Genomic DNA, 16,945 nt, shown 5'->3' on the forward strand with positions numbered 1-16,945 from the left:
GTGAAGAGTGTGAGCCCACTGTTGGGTAGGGACTGTCTCTCTATGTTGCCAACTTGTACTTCCCAAGCACTTAGTACAGTGCTCTGCACACAGTAAGCCCTCAATAAATACGATTGATTGATTGATTGATTGATTGGAGAGAGAGGAAACCTGTTTAGCTGGGGTGCAGAAAGTAGGATGTTTGGGAAAGGGGAATAAACACGGATAGAGGGGGCGATTGTCTTGTATTATGCTTTCCAGTCGTCTCCGACCCAGGGGACACATCTCTCCCAGAACGCCCCACCTCCAACTGCAATCGTTCTGGTAATGTATCCCTAGAGTTTAGGGGGTGATTGCGGACAGCGAATTGAAGAGACCGGTCACACTGAGCGGGTAGAATAGGATTGGGGGCACAGAAACCATGGGAGCGAGTTCCTCGGATTCCAGAAAGCCCACCAAACCCTGAGATGTGGGCGAAATGTCCACGGTGAAGAAAAAGAAAAGGCCAGGGTAGGATGGGGCCTTTCTCGCCCATCATAAACATTTGGAAGAATGTTATAAAATCCCAGGGAGACTTTCCCAGGGAGAGAGGGAAGGTCGGGGCCGGGGTTGGGACTGTACCAGGAGACCCGGGGAGAGGAGGAGGGGGAGAAAGCTCCCTCCAGCCCCCCGCCTCTCGCTTTCTCTTTCCTCTCGGCCAATGGCAAGCCGGATGGGGGAGAAGGAGGAGTCTATCGCGGCCGTCCTTTTGGGTGTGATTTTTTCTTTTCCTTTTTTTTTTTTTTTGTGAATGAAAAAAGGAGGTCGCCAACCGTCCCCGAGACTGCAGCTTTAGGAGCTTCTTCTGCAGCGCAACTGCTCAGCAACCCTCCTCCTGCATCTCCGCCGGGAAGGGAAGCCAGGAGACCGGGCCCTCCGAGGGCCCCGCGCCGCCCATGACACTGCTCGCCCGGGACTCGGGGAGATGCTGAGACGGAAGGAGGCAATGGCCGCGGGGAAAAACTCCCTTCCACGTCCCGTCCACCGCACGGCCTGGGCTCCCGCTGCTCCTGCTGCCGACGCTGCTGCTGATCGGTCGGAGGATCTGATGATTTAACCCTGGGATCGCCTGCCCGGATTGATTCCGGCCACCCACTACAATGAACGTGCTCGGCGAGAAGCGATGCATTCCTTCCAGTAGAAATCACCCCGTCTCATGTAGTGGTGTGAGTAAATGTTGATTCTTTATCATCATCAATCGTATTCATCATCAATCATCATCAATCGTAAGAGTAAGCGCTCAATAACTACGATTGATGATGATGAGGATGATTTATTGAGCGCTTACTATGTGCAGAGCACTGTGCTAAGCGCTTGGGAAGTACAAATCGGCAACATATAGACCAACAGTGGGCTGTCATGCCGGCCTGGGGGAGATGCGACGCTCCACTCTCCCCTTCCTCCCCCCCTCGCCTTTTCTGTGCCCCCTTTCCTGCCCTCGGCACGTTGCTGTAGTGATGGTTGGGGTAAGGGAGCGTGGGAGAGGCGAAGATGGGATGCGGGGAGAGGAAAAGGGAAAAGCAACCTTTTCGGAATCTCGGAGGAGAAAAGGGACGCCTTTGTTTCTCGGACATGTTTCCCCTTTCCCTTTTTTTAAAAAAAAATTGGGAGTGGGGTGGGGGAGTGGGGTGGGGGGCGTTGGGAGTGGGTGTGCGCGCTTGCAAAGAAGAGTGAAGTCGCGGAAATATCCCGGATAGTAGCAATGGATTCCTTGAAATCTATTCGCTCCCGTTCCAGGGATGTTTCCATCAATCCTGGATCTATTACAGTCTCTGTTATTGGGGATTTGTGACAAAACAGAAGCACGACGGCCTTAAACATTTCCCCGTTCTTATATTGGCACTTGACTCTCTTGCAGATGTTTGGTTTTGCACTTTATTTCTGCATTTGGAAAAAAAAAATCTTTCCCAAGCAGCCCGTGGACCCCGCCTTACGCTGTATTCGGCTTCTAAATTGCATCTTGGCCGGCTCTAGATGAGTCTGGCAGGAGATGAAGTCTCCTTTAGGAAGACTGTACCTCTCCTCCTACCTTGTGTCTTTATTTTCGGGGCTTTCCACCTCCTTGTCGTTTGACAAGATGCAGGATGTGAGAGATTCGCCTATGAGTTGCTAGGAGACGCTGCCGTGCTCCCCGGGAGATTCTGTGGTTTCCTTGACAACCGGAGACTGGAGCAGCCTCAAACGAACAAACCTCCCTTCAATGTGGGAGGAAAAAGGGGGCTTTTTCTCTGCCTTGCTAACTAGGAGAGAATGAGAGCCGTGGGGTAAACAACGGGATGGGGCTAGGACTCTCTTTGGGAGTGAAAAGCATTGAGGGGCCCAGAGCTGTGCTTTGGAATCTGAGGGCCAAGGAGTGAGCATTGGATCTCTAAGGAAGAAGGACTGAACTGGAAAAGGCAGCATAGAAAGTGCAGGAACCGTACTGGCAAATCAAGGGGATGAGGAGGAGAAAACAAAGTGGGAACCTTCCTGGGGGAAGAAGTGTGGAGGAGAGGGCGGGAGGGAAGGTGGAAGTCTTCCAGAGTACGACTGGAAGGCCAGAAGCCAGGATAAATTCTAAACATACGGGAGGGGAATTTTCAAAAGCAGTAATACTGAAATAGTGATTTAAGTGAATAAGGCTGGTATCGCTACCACAGGGCCCCTGTTTAAAATTAGCCTGGTCACATTTCAGTGGGTCTGCTTTAAATGGGCTAATATATAGAATAGATACATAATCCAGCACAGCGTTATATAACAAGAGCGTTACATAATTAAAGTAGCTCCTTCCATCCCAGAATCTCAAAGCAATTACCAACGTGAATTAGCCACACCCCAGGAGACCTCCCTGAGTCACTATCCCCATTTCACAGAAGGGAAGAGGGAGGCCTTGGGAAATGAAGGGAAAAGTCCTGCCATTGCTAGGCCTCCTTCTCCAAGGTGGGAGGGGTGGACAAGATGTGGGAGCTAGAAGGAGCCCCCGGGGGAGCGGGCCATGAAGGGACATTTCAGGCTGAAGAGGATCCCACAGCTTCCCACTGTTGTTCTTAGATCCTGCTCGGCTTCCTCATCCCTCCCTCCCTCCCTTTCCTCCCCACCCATCTTGCTTGCTTCCCTTGATGGGTTTGTAGTGGCTGACGCAGACATTGGCTCCCATTGAGGTTTGGCTCTCCGGTTGCCATTTCATTGGTTAGCTGGCCCTGCTAAACAGGGGTGCTGCATAAATTGGTAAATAAATAAGCCAGAGAGCCGAACGGCCAGTTGCAGTTATACAGTCATCCCCAAGATCTCCCCAGCACCCCCAGGGAAAGGTGACTCTAGAGCCTTCTTATTTTAGCTGCCTAGTAAGGGCAGCCAGACTCTTCCTCCCCCTGCCCATCCCCATCCCACAAGCTCATTCCTTTGGAAGAGTTAACGTCTAATTTTTAAATGAGATTTGCGGCTACGGGCTGAGGAGATGGAAGTACAGTGGGAGTGGGTGTAGGGATGAGTTTATACAGCCGGAGGGGGCAGGTAAGCAGAATAAGGTCCAGAGCAGAGGGCCCCTGGGAGAACACCATCTGATTAACCTCCGTACGATGCAGAACCCAGAGAGGTGTGAAGAGGCCGTATCATTGAAAAGTCCTTGCAGCACTTTTCGCCTAGATGGCTGAGGTGCATCCTACTCACGCAAGTCTTGGTTGCCATCGTTACTTGGATATTTTGGTTCTGCATTCCTGCACGTTGCGTTGGCATATTGTTCTAGCATCCTGAGAGTCCCACAGGCCTACACGAGCCTCCGTTCTTTCAGCTTTGGTCGGCTGGATCTAAGGAAGAAAGGTTCCCACCGCATCCTCCCCAGGCCCGTTGAAATGCCCCCGGGAGAGCGTGGGGCAGCAAATGGCTGGTTTGCTCTGGTTTCCGACTTGCTTCAGCAACTCAGCGTGTCTGCTTTCCAGAAGGCATGGGCAGAGTGATGACAGTGTAGAAAGTCGCTCTCTAAGCAAGGCCCATTTGCCTTCCCCTCCCTCCCCATGGGTCTGGCTGCTGCCAGCCTGGAGCCTGGCAGCAGGAGCCCCGCCCTCTCCTCTGCCCTCCAGTCATTATGGGCAGGGAAAGTTCCTATTATATTGGACTCTCCCAAGTCCTTAGCACAATGCTCTGCCCATAGCAAGCGCTTAATAAATACGATTCATTGATTCATTGGTTGCCAGCATGTAGAACATCACCATCCACAGGGAAGCAGCTTGGCCCAGGGTAAAGATCCCGGGCTTGGGAGTCAGAGATCATGGGTTCTAATCCCGGCTCTGCCACTTGCCAGCTGTGTGACTTTGGGCAAGTCACTTGCCTTATCTGTGCCTCAGTGACCTCATCTGTAAAATGGGGATTAAGACTGTGAGCCCCACGTGGAACAACCTGATCACCTTGTATCCTTCCCAGTGCTTTGAGCAGTGCTTTACACATAGAAAGCGCTTAACAAATGCCATTATTATTATTATTTTTATTATCCACAAAGCATAGGTGTCTTATTTGCCTGAGGGCATCTTCCCAGCCCACTAGGCAGGTTGGGTGGGTTTTTTTTTTTCCTTCCAGGAGGAAAAACTGAGGCACGGAGTGTGAGGAGGGATTTGTGCCCTTCTCCTTAAGGGGCTGAGCTGGAAACTGAGACTCATTGCAGGTTAGAGAGGGAACTCCCCGGGTAAAGGGGGCCGGGTTGGGAAAGGAGGGGAGGCACGGGGTGGGAGCTGGTAAACACAAATCCCCGCTCCCTCTCCTGCCCAAGAAATTGGGGCTGAGTTCGAGGGAGCTGCTCTGGCAAGCGGGACAGCAGGCTGAGCTTCGGGACGTGGGTCTTGCAAGACAGCAATCAGTCAATGGTATTTATTGAGTCAGTGGTATTTATTGAGCACTTACTGTGTGCAGAGCACTGTACTAAACACTTACGAACAACTTGCTGAGCTCGTGGGAGCAAGGGGTAGGGGTGCTCGGAGGGAGCCAGAATAACGGTTAAGCTGGGAAATCAGGAGCTTGAGAAGCAACGTGGCCTAGTGGAAAGATCATGGGTTTGGGAGTCAGAGGACCTGGGTTCTAATCCCGACTTTGCCACTAGTCTACTGTGCAAACTTGGGCAAGTCACTTAACTTCTCTGTGCCTCAATTACCTCTTCTGTAAAATGGGGATTAAGACTGTGAGCCCCAGGTGGGACATGGGCTGTGTCTAACCTGATTAGCTTGTACTTACCCTAGCACATAGAAGAGTGCTTGGCACATAGTAAGCGCTCAACAGATGGCATAGTCATTATCATTATTATTATTACAGGCAGCCGGGACAGCGGACCGAGCTCTTGGGGGACTGGTTGGGCTGGGGGCGGTGGGAGGAGTTAAAAGGGATCTGGGACAGAGAGCAGAGCTCTTTGGAGGCACCCCGTTAGTGAAATCTGGAAGCCTTCCGAGAGGCAAGTCCCCGAAACGGCAGGGATAGTGTCCAGGTCAGTCCATGAAATTTTAAAACGGCCCTCCCCCCCCCCCCCCCCCACCGGGCATTCCGGGAAGGGGTGGAGACCTAGCCTGGTGCTCCTTTCCTCTGCTGCTTGTTATTCTCCTGCCCGGGGAGAAGAGGAAGAGAGTGAGTCTTTTTTCCTGGCAGACCGACCCCGGAATCGGTCCTTCTCTCGGGGACGGGAGGGCGACTGGGGTCCCAGGCCGCAGCCCGATGGTGGCAGCTTTGCCACCTGGCAGAGATGTTCGCCCAGAGGATGGAAGGTGCAAGAAGGGGCTAACAGGGTGACGGGCTTGTAGAGCCGGACTTCTGACTTGGAGGTCCCCTCTGCCCCTCCGCAACGAGATCACCACCGCATCCCTCTCCTGGCGTCTCAGACCCCCTTGACGGGGAGAGTCAGGGGTGCCCAGGTAGGGGGTTTGGGCATCCTCCCCTGCCCAACCTGGTTTGGCAGGATACGCGTGCTACAGTCAGGAGCTCCTCCTTGCCTTCCCTCCTCTTCGACTCGAGCCTGTCCCCACCCCTCCCTTCCTTCCCCGCAGCAACGCCGGGTATCTCAGTCCTGTTGGAGGGCAGTCCTGGGTTTTGGGAGAGGGTCTCACCCATCTCCGACTCCCCACCCAGGCTCAGTACCACTCCCCGAGGGCCTGGAAGACCAGGGAGAGGGACAAGAGTCCTAACTCCGCAGACTTTTCTTTCCAGGTCCCAATTAATGGATTCTGACATGGATTATGAAAGGCCAAACGTAGAGACTATCAAGTGTGTCGTGGTCGGGGACAACGCCGTTGGCAAGACCAGGCTCATCTGTGCCCGTGCCTGCAATGCCACTCTCACCCAGTACCAACTGCTCGCCACCCATGTGCCCACCGTCTGGGCCATCGACCAGTACCGGGTATGCCAGGAGGTAAGCTGGATCAGAGCGCTGTCCATATCTGCTGCTCTGGGCCATCACGCTGGGAGGGAGAGGCCTATGGGTAGAGCCATGGGGGAGCACTGAAATCCAGGACCAGAGAAGGGAGGGGGAATCTTATTCCTTGTAAATCTATCCTAGGCCTGAGGCATGGTGCTAAGTGCTGGGATAATAATAATAATGATAATAATAATGGCATTTATTAAGCGCTTACTATGTGCAAAACACTGTTCTAAGCACTGGGGAGGTTATAAGGTGATCAGGTTGTCCCACAGGGGGCTCAGTCTTAATCCCCATTTTACAGATGAGGTAACTGAGGCACAGAGAAGTTAAGTGACTTGCCCAAAGTCACACAGCTGACAATTGGCAGAGCTGGGATTCGAACCCACGACCTCTGACTCCAAAGCCCGTGCTCTTTTCACTGAGCCACGGTGCTTCTCGGCAGGATAAGAACAAGATGGTCTGTCTGGTCACAGTCCCCACTCATGGTCTAAGAGGGAGGGAGAAGGAGTATGTTGTCCCCATTTTACAGATGAGGAAACTGAGGCCTAGTGAAGTGACTGGCCCATGGGCACACAGCAGGGCAAGCGGCAGAGCAGGGACTGGAACCCGGATCGCCCGACTCCCAGTCCAGAGTTCCCGCCTGAGATTCTGAGAGAGGCAGCTTCGGCACTCCGCCAGGCTGGGCACTTGGCCTCTGCCTGACCCCGCTCGGCTTCCCTTAGGTGCTTGAGCGCTCCCGAGATGTAGTAGATGATGTCAGCGTGTCTCTGCGGCTCTGGGACACCTTTGGAGACCATCACAAAGACCGGCGCTTCGCCTATGGGAGGTAAGGTGGGGTCCTGGGTCCTTTCCACAGGGATGGGGCTGAGTGCCCCTTTGCTGGGTAACTTGGCACCCACCTGCCCCTGGGGGGGCGGGGGAGCCGGGGAGGGGAGGGAAAGGCTCCCGCCACCCCTGGGAAATGCATGGGGGGCACCCGCCCAAGAGGGTAGGTGAGTCTCAGAGGGCCGAACAGACCCAATCTATGCACACGGGCCAGGCCGTGTCAGGGCTGTTGGTACATGTGCGGGAGACTGTGAGCCCGTTGTTGGGTAGGGGCCGTCTCTTTATGTTGCCAACTTGTACTTCCCAAGAGCTTAGTACAGTGCTCTGCACACAGTAAGCACGCAATAAATACGATTGAATGAATGAATGAATGACGGGTATGAACGTGAGGGGCCGCGGGGCTGCTCTCTCAGCCAGGGGACCCTCTGACAAGCGCCTTCTGCTTCCTTCCTTGTCCATTCCACCCTCCCAGATCTGATGTGGTGGTTCTGTGCTTCTCCATCGCCAACCCCAACTCCCTGCACCATGTCAAGACTATGTGGTACCCCGAAATCAAACATTTCTGTCCCCGGGCCCCCGTTATCCTGGTAGGCTGCCAGCTGGACCTGCGCTATGCTGACCTGGAGGCTGTGAACAGGGCAAGGCGCCCCTTAGCCAGGTGGGTTCTTTATCTGGAGGAGGGCAGGAGAGGGATTTTACCTTTGAGTGGGGAGGAGCAGGCAGACGACCTCAGATGAGGAAGGGCAGCGGGAGAGGAGGAGATCTGGTGGGGCCGGGGTCAGGGCCAGGGAGCAGCAGAAAAGGCAAAAAGTGCCTTGGCACAAGCTCACGAGCTCCAGAACTTCTCCTGGGGTTATCCCATGTGGCTCCCGGCTCCAGGGGTGAAATGGGGAGGAGGGGAAGGATAGAGGAGGGCAGCAAAAGGCCCCTAGACACAGTGGTGGGTTCTGCATCCTTACCTCCTCTTCCAGGACAGGCTTCGATGATGGGAAACGGTGTCATCAAATGGGTTTTCGAGTGCCTGGGAGGACTGGGTGCCATCAGTTGCCCTCCAGCCTTCCCAAACCACATTTTGCTCTGCTCCCCGCCCTCAGGCCCATCAAGCCCAATGAAATCCTGCCACCAGAGAAAGGCCGGGAGGTGGCCAAGGAACTGGGCATCCCATACTACGAGACGAGTGTGGTGGCCCAGTTTGGCATCAAGGACGTGTTCGACAATGCCATCAGAGCCGCCCTCATCTCCCGCCGCCACCTACAGTTCTGGAAGTCCCACCTGCGCAATGTCCAGAGGCCCCTGCTTCAGGCCCCCTTCCTGCCCCCCAAGCCTCCGCCCCCCATCATCGTGGTGCCCGACCCCCCGTCCAGCAGTGAGGAGCGCCCTGCCCACCTGCTGGAGGACCCCCTCTGTGCGGATGTCATCTTGGTGCTGCAGGAGAGAGTGCGCATCTTTGCCCACAAGATCTACCTCTCCACCTCCTCCTCCAAGTTCTACGACCTGTTCCTCATGGACCTGAGTGAGGAAGAGTTGGGGGGCTCTGGAGCGGGAAGCTCCCTCCCAGGGGAGGAGCCTCGGGGCCACCATCACCACCACCACCACCACCACCACGGGAGGGACTTTTTGCTGCGGGCAGCCAGCTTCGACGTGTGCGAGAGTGTGGACGAGGGCGGGCCGGGCCCCGCGGCCCTCCGGGCCTCCACCAGCGACGGGATCCTGCGGGGGGACGGGGCGGGGTACCTCCCGGGCCGGGGACGGGTGCTGTCGTCCTGGAGCCGGGCCTTCGTGAGCATCCAGGAGGAGCTGGCCGACGACCCCCTGACCTACAAGTCTCGGCTGATGGTGGTGGTGAAGATGGACGGCTCCATCCAGCCGGGACCTTTCCGAGCTGTGCTCAAGTACTTGTACACCGGGGAGCTGGATGAGAACGAGAGGGACCTCATGCACATTGCTCACATCGCAGAGCTCCTGGAGGTCTTCGACCTGCGCATGATGGTCGCCAACATCCTCAACCATGAGGCCTTCATGAACCAGGAGATCACCAAGGCCTTCCACGTTCGCCGCACCAACCGGGTCAGAGAGTGTTTGGCCAAAGGCACTTTTTCGGGTACGCGGGAGCTGGCCGCTCCTCCTTGGGGGAACGGCGTTCCGGGTGGGCGGCCTCAGCCCAGGTTTCTGGGCTGGTGTACACCATGGTCATGCTCCTTTGCAAAGTCTCCAACCCAGGGCAGAGCCCCCTCCCTGCCCCCGCCAGACACCTAGCCATGAGCAACTGCCCAGCCTGACCCTTGCCTGGCAGCCTCTCCTGAGTGGTTCTGTTGGTGGAGATGGGACTGGTGGGTGAGTGGCACTGTCCTGCCCCAGGCATACCCCCCGCCGGGGCACTGAGAGAGCTTCCGTCCTCTTGTGGGGAACCTCAACAGCAGTGCCCAGTTGATCTCTCAGGAGCCCTGCCTGCCTGAGGACTCTGGCCTGGTGGTGAATACTTTCCCCACCTCTTCCTTACCTGCTGGGCCTGAACCTTCCCCTAGGAAGGAGAGAGAAACTGGCCTTAAGGGGCCCCAGGAAAAGTCACAGGCTGCCAGCAGCCCCTAGTTCCCTGGAGAATCGAGCTCAGACGGAGAAGGACTAGGTCAAGAACTAGGAGAATCCTGACGAGGGAATAGATTCTGCCTTTCCAGGGAAAGGCTAGGGCAGCGGTGCCAAGAGGCTGTCCTGGGTGGGGTGGTGGCTCCCCCCCCCAGCCCCTCCCTCCTTGATCCCTCCTCTAACCCCTGGATAGACGTGACCTTCATTCTGGATGACGGGACCATCAGCGCCCACAAGCCCCTGCTCATCTCCAGCTGCGACTGGATGGCTGCCATGTTTGGGGGGGCCGTTTGTGGAGAGCTCCACCAGAGAGGTGAGGAGGCCCGGGTGGGAGAGGCATGCTTCTGGGGCAGGCTGGAGGGAAACCTCCTGTTCTCTAGGCCCCCTCAGCCCCAAGTTCCCCAGGGCCCACGGAAACCCTCTCAGAAGCTCCAACAGGTTCCCCTTGCAAGCTGGAGAGAGCGGGTTTGATGAGACTGTCCTTTCACTCCCTATACTGTTCTAAAGGGAGGCCCAGGGGTTCAGCCTCAGGGAGTTTAAAAGGAAAAGCTGGCGGGCACGAGCTTTTCTCCTACTCCTTTCCCTCCGCTGCCTGCACCAGGCGGGGAGGGAGCAGGGTGGGTGGGAGAGAAGTGTGGGGACCCCACGCATCCCCAGAATTCAGGGGAGAGGAGCAGAGTGGGTGGGAGAGAAGTGTTGGGACCCCATGCGTCCCCAGAATTCAGGGGAGAGGAATTCAGAATTCAGGCCTCCAGTCCTCCCTCTGGCTTTCTGCCCTGAGCAGAGGTGAGAGATCGGAAGGGGAGATACTCCTCTGCAGCCGGGCCTGGGCCCAACCTGGGGCATGGGAACCGCTAAGCCCTTTGAGTCGCTTTAGGGGAGGAGAGGCGTGCGGCGCCAGCCGGGAGGGTGTGCGTGGGTTCCAGGTCCCCGAAACGATTGGAGCCGGGGCCCTCCTGGCCACATAACTCCGTTTCGGTGGGGTCTCCCCTCGCGGCCCCAGGTGGCGTTCCCCCACACTAGCAAGAGCTGCATGCGGGCCGTGCTGGAGTACCTCTACACGGGCATGTTCAGCTCCAGCCCGGACTTGGACGACATGAAGCTTATCATCCTCGCTAACCGACTCTGCTTACCCCACCTGGTCGCCCTCACAGGTAAAGCAGGAAGGAGGCCTCCTGGGCCCTGGATGGGGAGGGGAGGGACGGTGGATCCAGGGGAGCCTGTATGGGCCTGGTATGGGGGAAGAACACTGTCACCCCGATCATGAACAGCACATACGGAGCACTTCCTGTGGGTACAGCACTCTATCACACTCTGGACGAGTAAGACTGAAGGAGCGTGGCCTGGTGGAAAGAGCCCAGGCTTGGGAGTCAGAAGGACCTGGGTTCTAATCCTAGCTCTGCCAAGTGACCTTGGGCAATCACTTAACTTCTCTGGGCCTCGGTTTCCTCACCTCCAAAAAAAAATGGGGACACCTGTTCTCCTTCCCGCTTGGAATGGGAGCCCCAGGTGGGAAAAGGACTGTGTCTGAACTAATTAACTTGTACCTACCCCAGCGCTTAGAAAAGTTTTGACACTTAGTAAGTACTTAACAAATGCCATAAAAAAAATGGTTCTTATCCCCTTCCCTTGAGGATCTTCTAGTGGAATAAGTATAGGCCTAGTGGAAAGACTACATGCCTGGGAGTTAGGAGACCTAGGTTTGAAACCTGGCTCTGCTACTTACCTGCTGTGTGACTGGGGCCTCAGTTTCCTCACCTGTAAAATGGGAATTCAGAGAAGCAGCGTGGCTCAGTGGAAAGAGCACGGGCTTTGGAGTCACAGGTCATGGGTTCAAATCCTGCTTCTGCCACTTGTCGGCTGTGTGACTTTGGGCAAGTCATTTAACTTCTCTGTGCCTCGGTTCCCTCATCTGTAAAATGGGGATTAAGACTGAGAGCCCCACGTGGGACAACCTGATCACCTTGTATCCCTCCAGTGCTTAGAACAGTTCTTTGCACATAGTAAGCACTTAACAAATACCATCATCATTATTATTATTACCTGTTCTTTCTCCCCCTTAGACTGTGAACCCCATGTGGGACAGGAACTATGTCCAACCTGATTATCTTGTAACTACTCCAGCACTTAGTATAGTAGTGTTTGGCAAAGAGTAAGTGCTTAATACCACAAGCATTATTATTGTGGTGTGGGGGTGAAGAGAAATGGGCAGGCAGTGGGTTAGGTCTGCTCCCTATACCCGCTGAGCTCTCTGTGTCAGTTAACCCACCCTCTTTTCACCATTCCAAGGACAGGGGAGCACAAGAGTGGGTGGTGAGATGGAGGAAGGGATGGGGCAGGGCTGCTGGGCCAATTTGACCCAACTAAAATTTTCACCACTCTCCACCTGCTTCTCTGGCAGAGCTGGGCAGCTGGGCAGGCACAGTAACAGGCTAGGTGGGAGACAGCCGAGGCCCATCTTAGCTTTGTTGAAAAGTCACCATCGGGGATGGGGGAAATGCATGTCTCTGCACAGAGGTCCTGTCCCTTTAGACCGTAAACTGGTTGTGAGCAGAGAATGTGCCTACTAACTCTGTTGTATTGTCCTCTCCCAAGCACAGTTCTCTACACAGAGTGCTCAATAAATGTGATTGATTGATGGATTGATTGGCCCACCTGGCACCCTCCGACTCAATGTGCTGTGTTTGTGTGCTTCCTAGAGCAGTTCACAGTGACCGGACTAATGGAAGCCACACAGATGATGGTGGACATAGATGGTGACGTCCTTGTATTTCTGGAACTGGCTCAGGTAGGGTAGAGGGTACCAGGAACGTCCCCCCTCCATGCTGAGATGATGCTTCCTACAAAGGGAGAGGTTAAATGGGGTTGAGTGAAGCGGTCATAGTTCTCTGGAGCACCTTACCGTCCAGCCTGTCTCCTCTGCCAAAGTGGCCCACCTTTGATGGGAAGCTGGAGGTGGGGCATCCTGGTGAGTGGGGAGAGGGCTGGAGAGGTAGGGGCAATGTCTTGGTGAGGAGACTTTGACTTTGAATGAAAGTTGGGAAATGGCTGCGTTTTGGGGACAGGTTGAGGAGTCCTTCTCATGCCTAAGAACTTGGCTGTGAGAGGTGTGTGTGTGCGCACACAAGCATATGTGGATCTGTCTGTCTGTCTTCAGTTCCACTGCGCGTACCAGTTGGCTGACTGGTGCCTTCACCACATCTGCACCAACTACAATAACGTGTGTCGGAAGTTCCCCCGGGACATGAAGGCCATGTCTGCAGGTGAGTCCTAGAATGCCCCTGGCCCTGACCTGCCCCTGAGCAGGGCAAGAACTCAGGCCCAGAGGTGGCCTGTGGTATCTGCATCTCCGTCCTGAACTCGGAGGCTAAGGTGGCTGGTGTCCAGGAACAGTTAAAATGGGAGAACATGCCAGTATTGCGGTGGGAGGCCCAGGAGCTGGACTTGGGCCTTTCTGGTCACCCCATCCTCCCCCAAAGGTCCCACAGTTGTCCTGCCCCAAGCACTTTCAAGCCACGAAGTTGACTCCTCCCTACTAAGGAGGTTCATTCAATCGTATTTATTGAGCACTTCCTGTGTGCAAAGCACTGTACTACGGAGGTGGGGACGGTGAGGAAGGACAGGCAGTAACGGGGCTGGAAGTCAGGAGGCTCTCCTGTGGCAGATGACGGTGTCGGCTGATGGGAGGGATGCAGTGGAGAGGGGGCAAGGGGGGGGTGGGTCCTGGTGTTCTGGGTAGAACTGGAAGCTCTGGAGAGATCTTGTCCAGGGCTGAGGCCATTTTTCCTGCTCTTGCTGGCTTCCCACAGTGGAACAAGTGGCTATAAGGGCTCCCAATTTTTTGCTGGGAACCTCAAAAACATTCCCATTTACTGTCTCTCACACACACACACACAACCTCCTCCACCCACTCCCCATGAACAACCAGCCAAGTTGCTACCCTCTGGTCCTGAGAACCTTATCCTTAGGGCCCTGTGGCCCTGCCATCCCACACAGCCCTGTTGCCCCCCTTCCCTGAGCTGTCCCTTCCACTCTCCCCTCCAGAGAACCAGGAGTACTTTGAGAAGCACCGGTGGCCCCCAGTCTGGTACCTCAAGGAGGAAGACCACTACCAGCGGGCACGGAAGGAACGCGAGAAGGAGGATTACCTCCATCAGAAGCGACAGCCCAAGAGAAGGTGGCTGTTCTGGAACGGCCCCTCCTCTCCTTCCTCTTCTGCTGCCTCTTCGTCCTCACAGTCGTCCTCCTCAGCTGTGGTTTGAGCAATGCCTCCGCCCTCCCTACACCACCGCTGTCACCTCTCCTTCCCTACCCCCTCACCGCCCCCTGCCCCCGTTTCTGGCCTTCCCCCTGCCCGCCTGTCCAGGAACGGGGGCTACTGACTGGCTGGGGCTAGGCTCGGGCCCTGCGGGTATGGAGCAGAGAGCAGCGGCGAGGACCGGTCGAGGAGGGGAGACGGGGCATGGGGCCCCAGTTCAGAGTGGGTGATGGAGGCCGCTGCCAGGCAAAGGGAGCTAGTGGCCCCATTTGGCCCTCTCCTCTCTCCACCAAGTCCACATGAGGAGTCCCTTAGCCAAGGGGAAAGGCCTGGCCTGCCCAGCAGAAACCTCTCTTTACAGGAAAAAGATGGGCTTCTTGTGTGGGACCGTTGTTCCCCAACATTCTTGTTGGCTCCGATGTTTTTCTACCACAGAGGATCGGGGGTTCAAAAACGAATCAGGGTCATTTTACATGGGGCTTCTCCTCTCTGTCCCAGGCTCCATGAGGGTCCTCTTGGAGAGGGCAGATAGAATCTTCTCACCGTGGCACCAGCCTCACAATCTGCTTCCATGCAAGGAAACACAGGGACACTCATGCTAGACAAACTGAGCGAAGGGAAGGAGAGAGAGCCAGACACACCACCCTAGGAGAGGTGAACAGCCTGGGCTGCTTGGTAACCAAACCACTGGGCCCAGTGAGTCAAGACCGGCTGCGGTTGTCACTGGGCCCAGAGGGTCAAGAGCTGCTGGGGAGTTGATCCAAGCTCCTAGCTGAAGACAGGGCAGCTGTTTCTGCTGCTGCTCCTAAGGTAGAGGACTCCTCCCTCCCACCCCCCAACTACCCAGGCCCCCAATACTGCTTCGCCTTGAACTGCAGAGAGTTAAGGGCTTGGAGTACAGGAGCCAGTGGGAACTGGTGGGGGCCAGGAGAAAGTTGGGGAGGGGATTGCGGACCAGACTCCAAACCCCCTCCCCAGTCTTCTGCCTCCTCACTTACATCGTCCCTATCCCCACACCAGGTTAGCACAGCTTTGGGAAATAGCAAAAAAAAAAACCCTCCAAAACCCAGTCCCCTAACATTATAATAAAGCCAAACAAAAACTCTCCCCACCAAGGTTGGGTTGTCGAACAGCCCAGTTTTCCCTCCCCCAGGGGAAGAGATTTCTGCTGCCATCTACCCTGGCCCCTTTAGGTTGGTTTAGAATGATGGGGAGAAGGGCCCCACCTCCACCCCCAGCACCTCAGAGACTCACCCACCCTTCCTCCCCCTGCTGCCAGCCCTCACCCCCACCATCAGTACTGGGCTCTGAAGGCCTCTTCGGCCTTGGAATGCAGGCAGTCCCACTTTTCAAGGGTCACTGTCACCGGGTGCTGTGCTGTTAGAGGAATCCAGGAAGACCCCTCCTCTCCCAGTGCCCTGCCCCATGGAGAGAGGACCATCCTCCCACCCAGTCCTGAAATGTGGGTACAGGAGAGTCCAGACTTTTTCAAGACAAGGCCAGGGGAAAACGCTTCAGAAAATGGGGCTAACAGGGAGGGGTGAGGGACAGGGCAACTCCCTGAAACAACCTGGGAAAAGAGATACGATACCTGCTCCCTCTCCACACCGTTTTCGCTCCCTACCACCACCACCAGGATGAGGGAACAGTTAGTATGGAAGGCCAAATCCTCGATCCCTGGCAGCTGGGAGAGCTGGCTAAAGCCTGCCAGCCTGGGCTGTCATCAGGGGGTACCTAGGCAGAGTAGCAGCAGCTCATTTCTAGTCCTGGGAAGGCTCAGTTTGGGCTTTTCACTTCCCCAAGCCTCAGGCGGGGCTCAGCCTGTGAGAACGGAGGTGCCCAGAATCTGTCTGGTACCTGGGCTTTTGGATTCAGTCTGGGGTGAAATGGATGGGAAGAGAGCCAGCCCAACTTAGTTCAGCATAGCTCTGGCTCCCGCCCAGGCCCAGTCCAGGATTTATGGATCATCCTGGGGCCGACCTTCAGCTCTGGATGTGTTCTGAGTGGGTCTGCGGTGACCTTTAAAGGCCCAGTCCCCTGACCATCCCCAAACATTTCTAGCTGGGCCCACAGGCACTTGGCCCCAGCCCTGCAGGAGAAGAGCAATGGCTTCTTGGAGTGCTCTGCCTCCCTACAGGCCCAGGCTCCTGCCCACAGCCCACAAGGCAGCCTGAGCATTGGAAGCTGCTGCTTCTTTTCCAGGACCATGGAGGCTGGAGGATCGAGCTGGGTTGGGCCTCTTAAACCAAAGCGGTCAGCAAAGGCTAGAGCGGCTACCGATCCCACTCTGGCGCCCAATAGACTCTGCCTCGGGAGGGAATGTGTTACCCCAAAGATGGGGAAGCAGCGGGCAACGGCCAAGAGCCCAGTCACCGTCTTTGGCAAAGGACAGGAGCCGGGCTTTAAGCCTAGCGAGCGTGTGAAGCCAATAACCAAAGAAAGAATCTCGCTAGTCTGGCAGGGAGGGATATGGTTTTGAATCAGGTGACTGTGGAAGAAGCAAGTCAGAGGAGGGGGAGGGTTAAGTCCGGAGGCAGCAGTCAGGAAAGAGTGCCCCGGCCCAGAGAGGACATAGGCTCCTTCCTCTCTTGGGGGCCATTTTCTGTTCAGCTTCTGTTCTGTTCAGCTTAGGGAGAAGGAGGCAGTGGGGCTAGGGGGTGGGGGAAACAGAGAGCTGCATTAGGCGCAAAGGGGCAGCTACTCCCTCAGGGATCCACCTCTCCTTTCCCCCACACCTCTGTCAGCCACCTTCTGCCCCGCAGTGATCCAGGAGCCCACCTGATCGGGCCAGCCCCGCGTGGGCGACCGGACCCCGGACAGCAGAGCCGAGCCAGGAGTGGCAGTTCCCACTTCCGAGAGTGGACGAACACACGTCTTATCCTTTGTGGCTC

At 55.9% G+C, this 16,945-nt stretch overlaps 1 protein-coding gene across 1 annotated transcript; it reads left to right on the top strand.

Moving 5' to 3' along the window:
• The first annotated feature begins 824 nt into the window (after positions 1-824).
• On the top strand, positions 825-15,294 carry RHOBTB2 (Rho related BTB domain containing 2). The gene is given in 11 exon segments (XM_038746725.1): positions 825-1,184; positions 6,178-6,379; positions 7,111-7,214; positions 7,686-7,871; positions 8,308-9,314; positions 9,990-10,084; positions 10,086-10,109; positions 10,800-10,950; positions 12,496-12,584; positions 12,954-13,059; positions 13,841-15,294. Coding segments are annotated over 10 exon segments (2,172 nt in total). The 5' UTR covers positions 825-1,184; positions 6,178-6,187; the 3' UTR covers positions 14,059-15,294.
• Positions 15,295-16,945: the final 1,651 nt, after the last annotated feature.

The sequence above is a fragment of the Tachyglossus aculeatus genome, chromosome 5 (assembly GCF_015852505.1).
Source record: "Tachyglossus aculeatus isolate mTacAcu1 chromosome 5, mTacAcu1.pri, whole genome shotgun sequence".
NCBI classification, from domain to species: domain Eukaryota; kingdom Metazoa; phylum Chordata; class Mammalia; order Monotremata; family Tachyglossidae; genus Tachyglossus; species Tachyglossus aculeatus.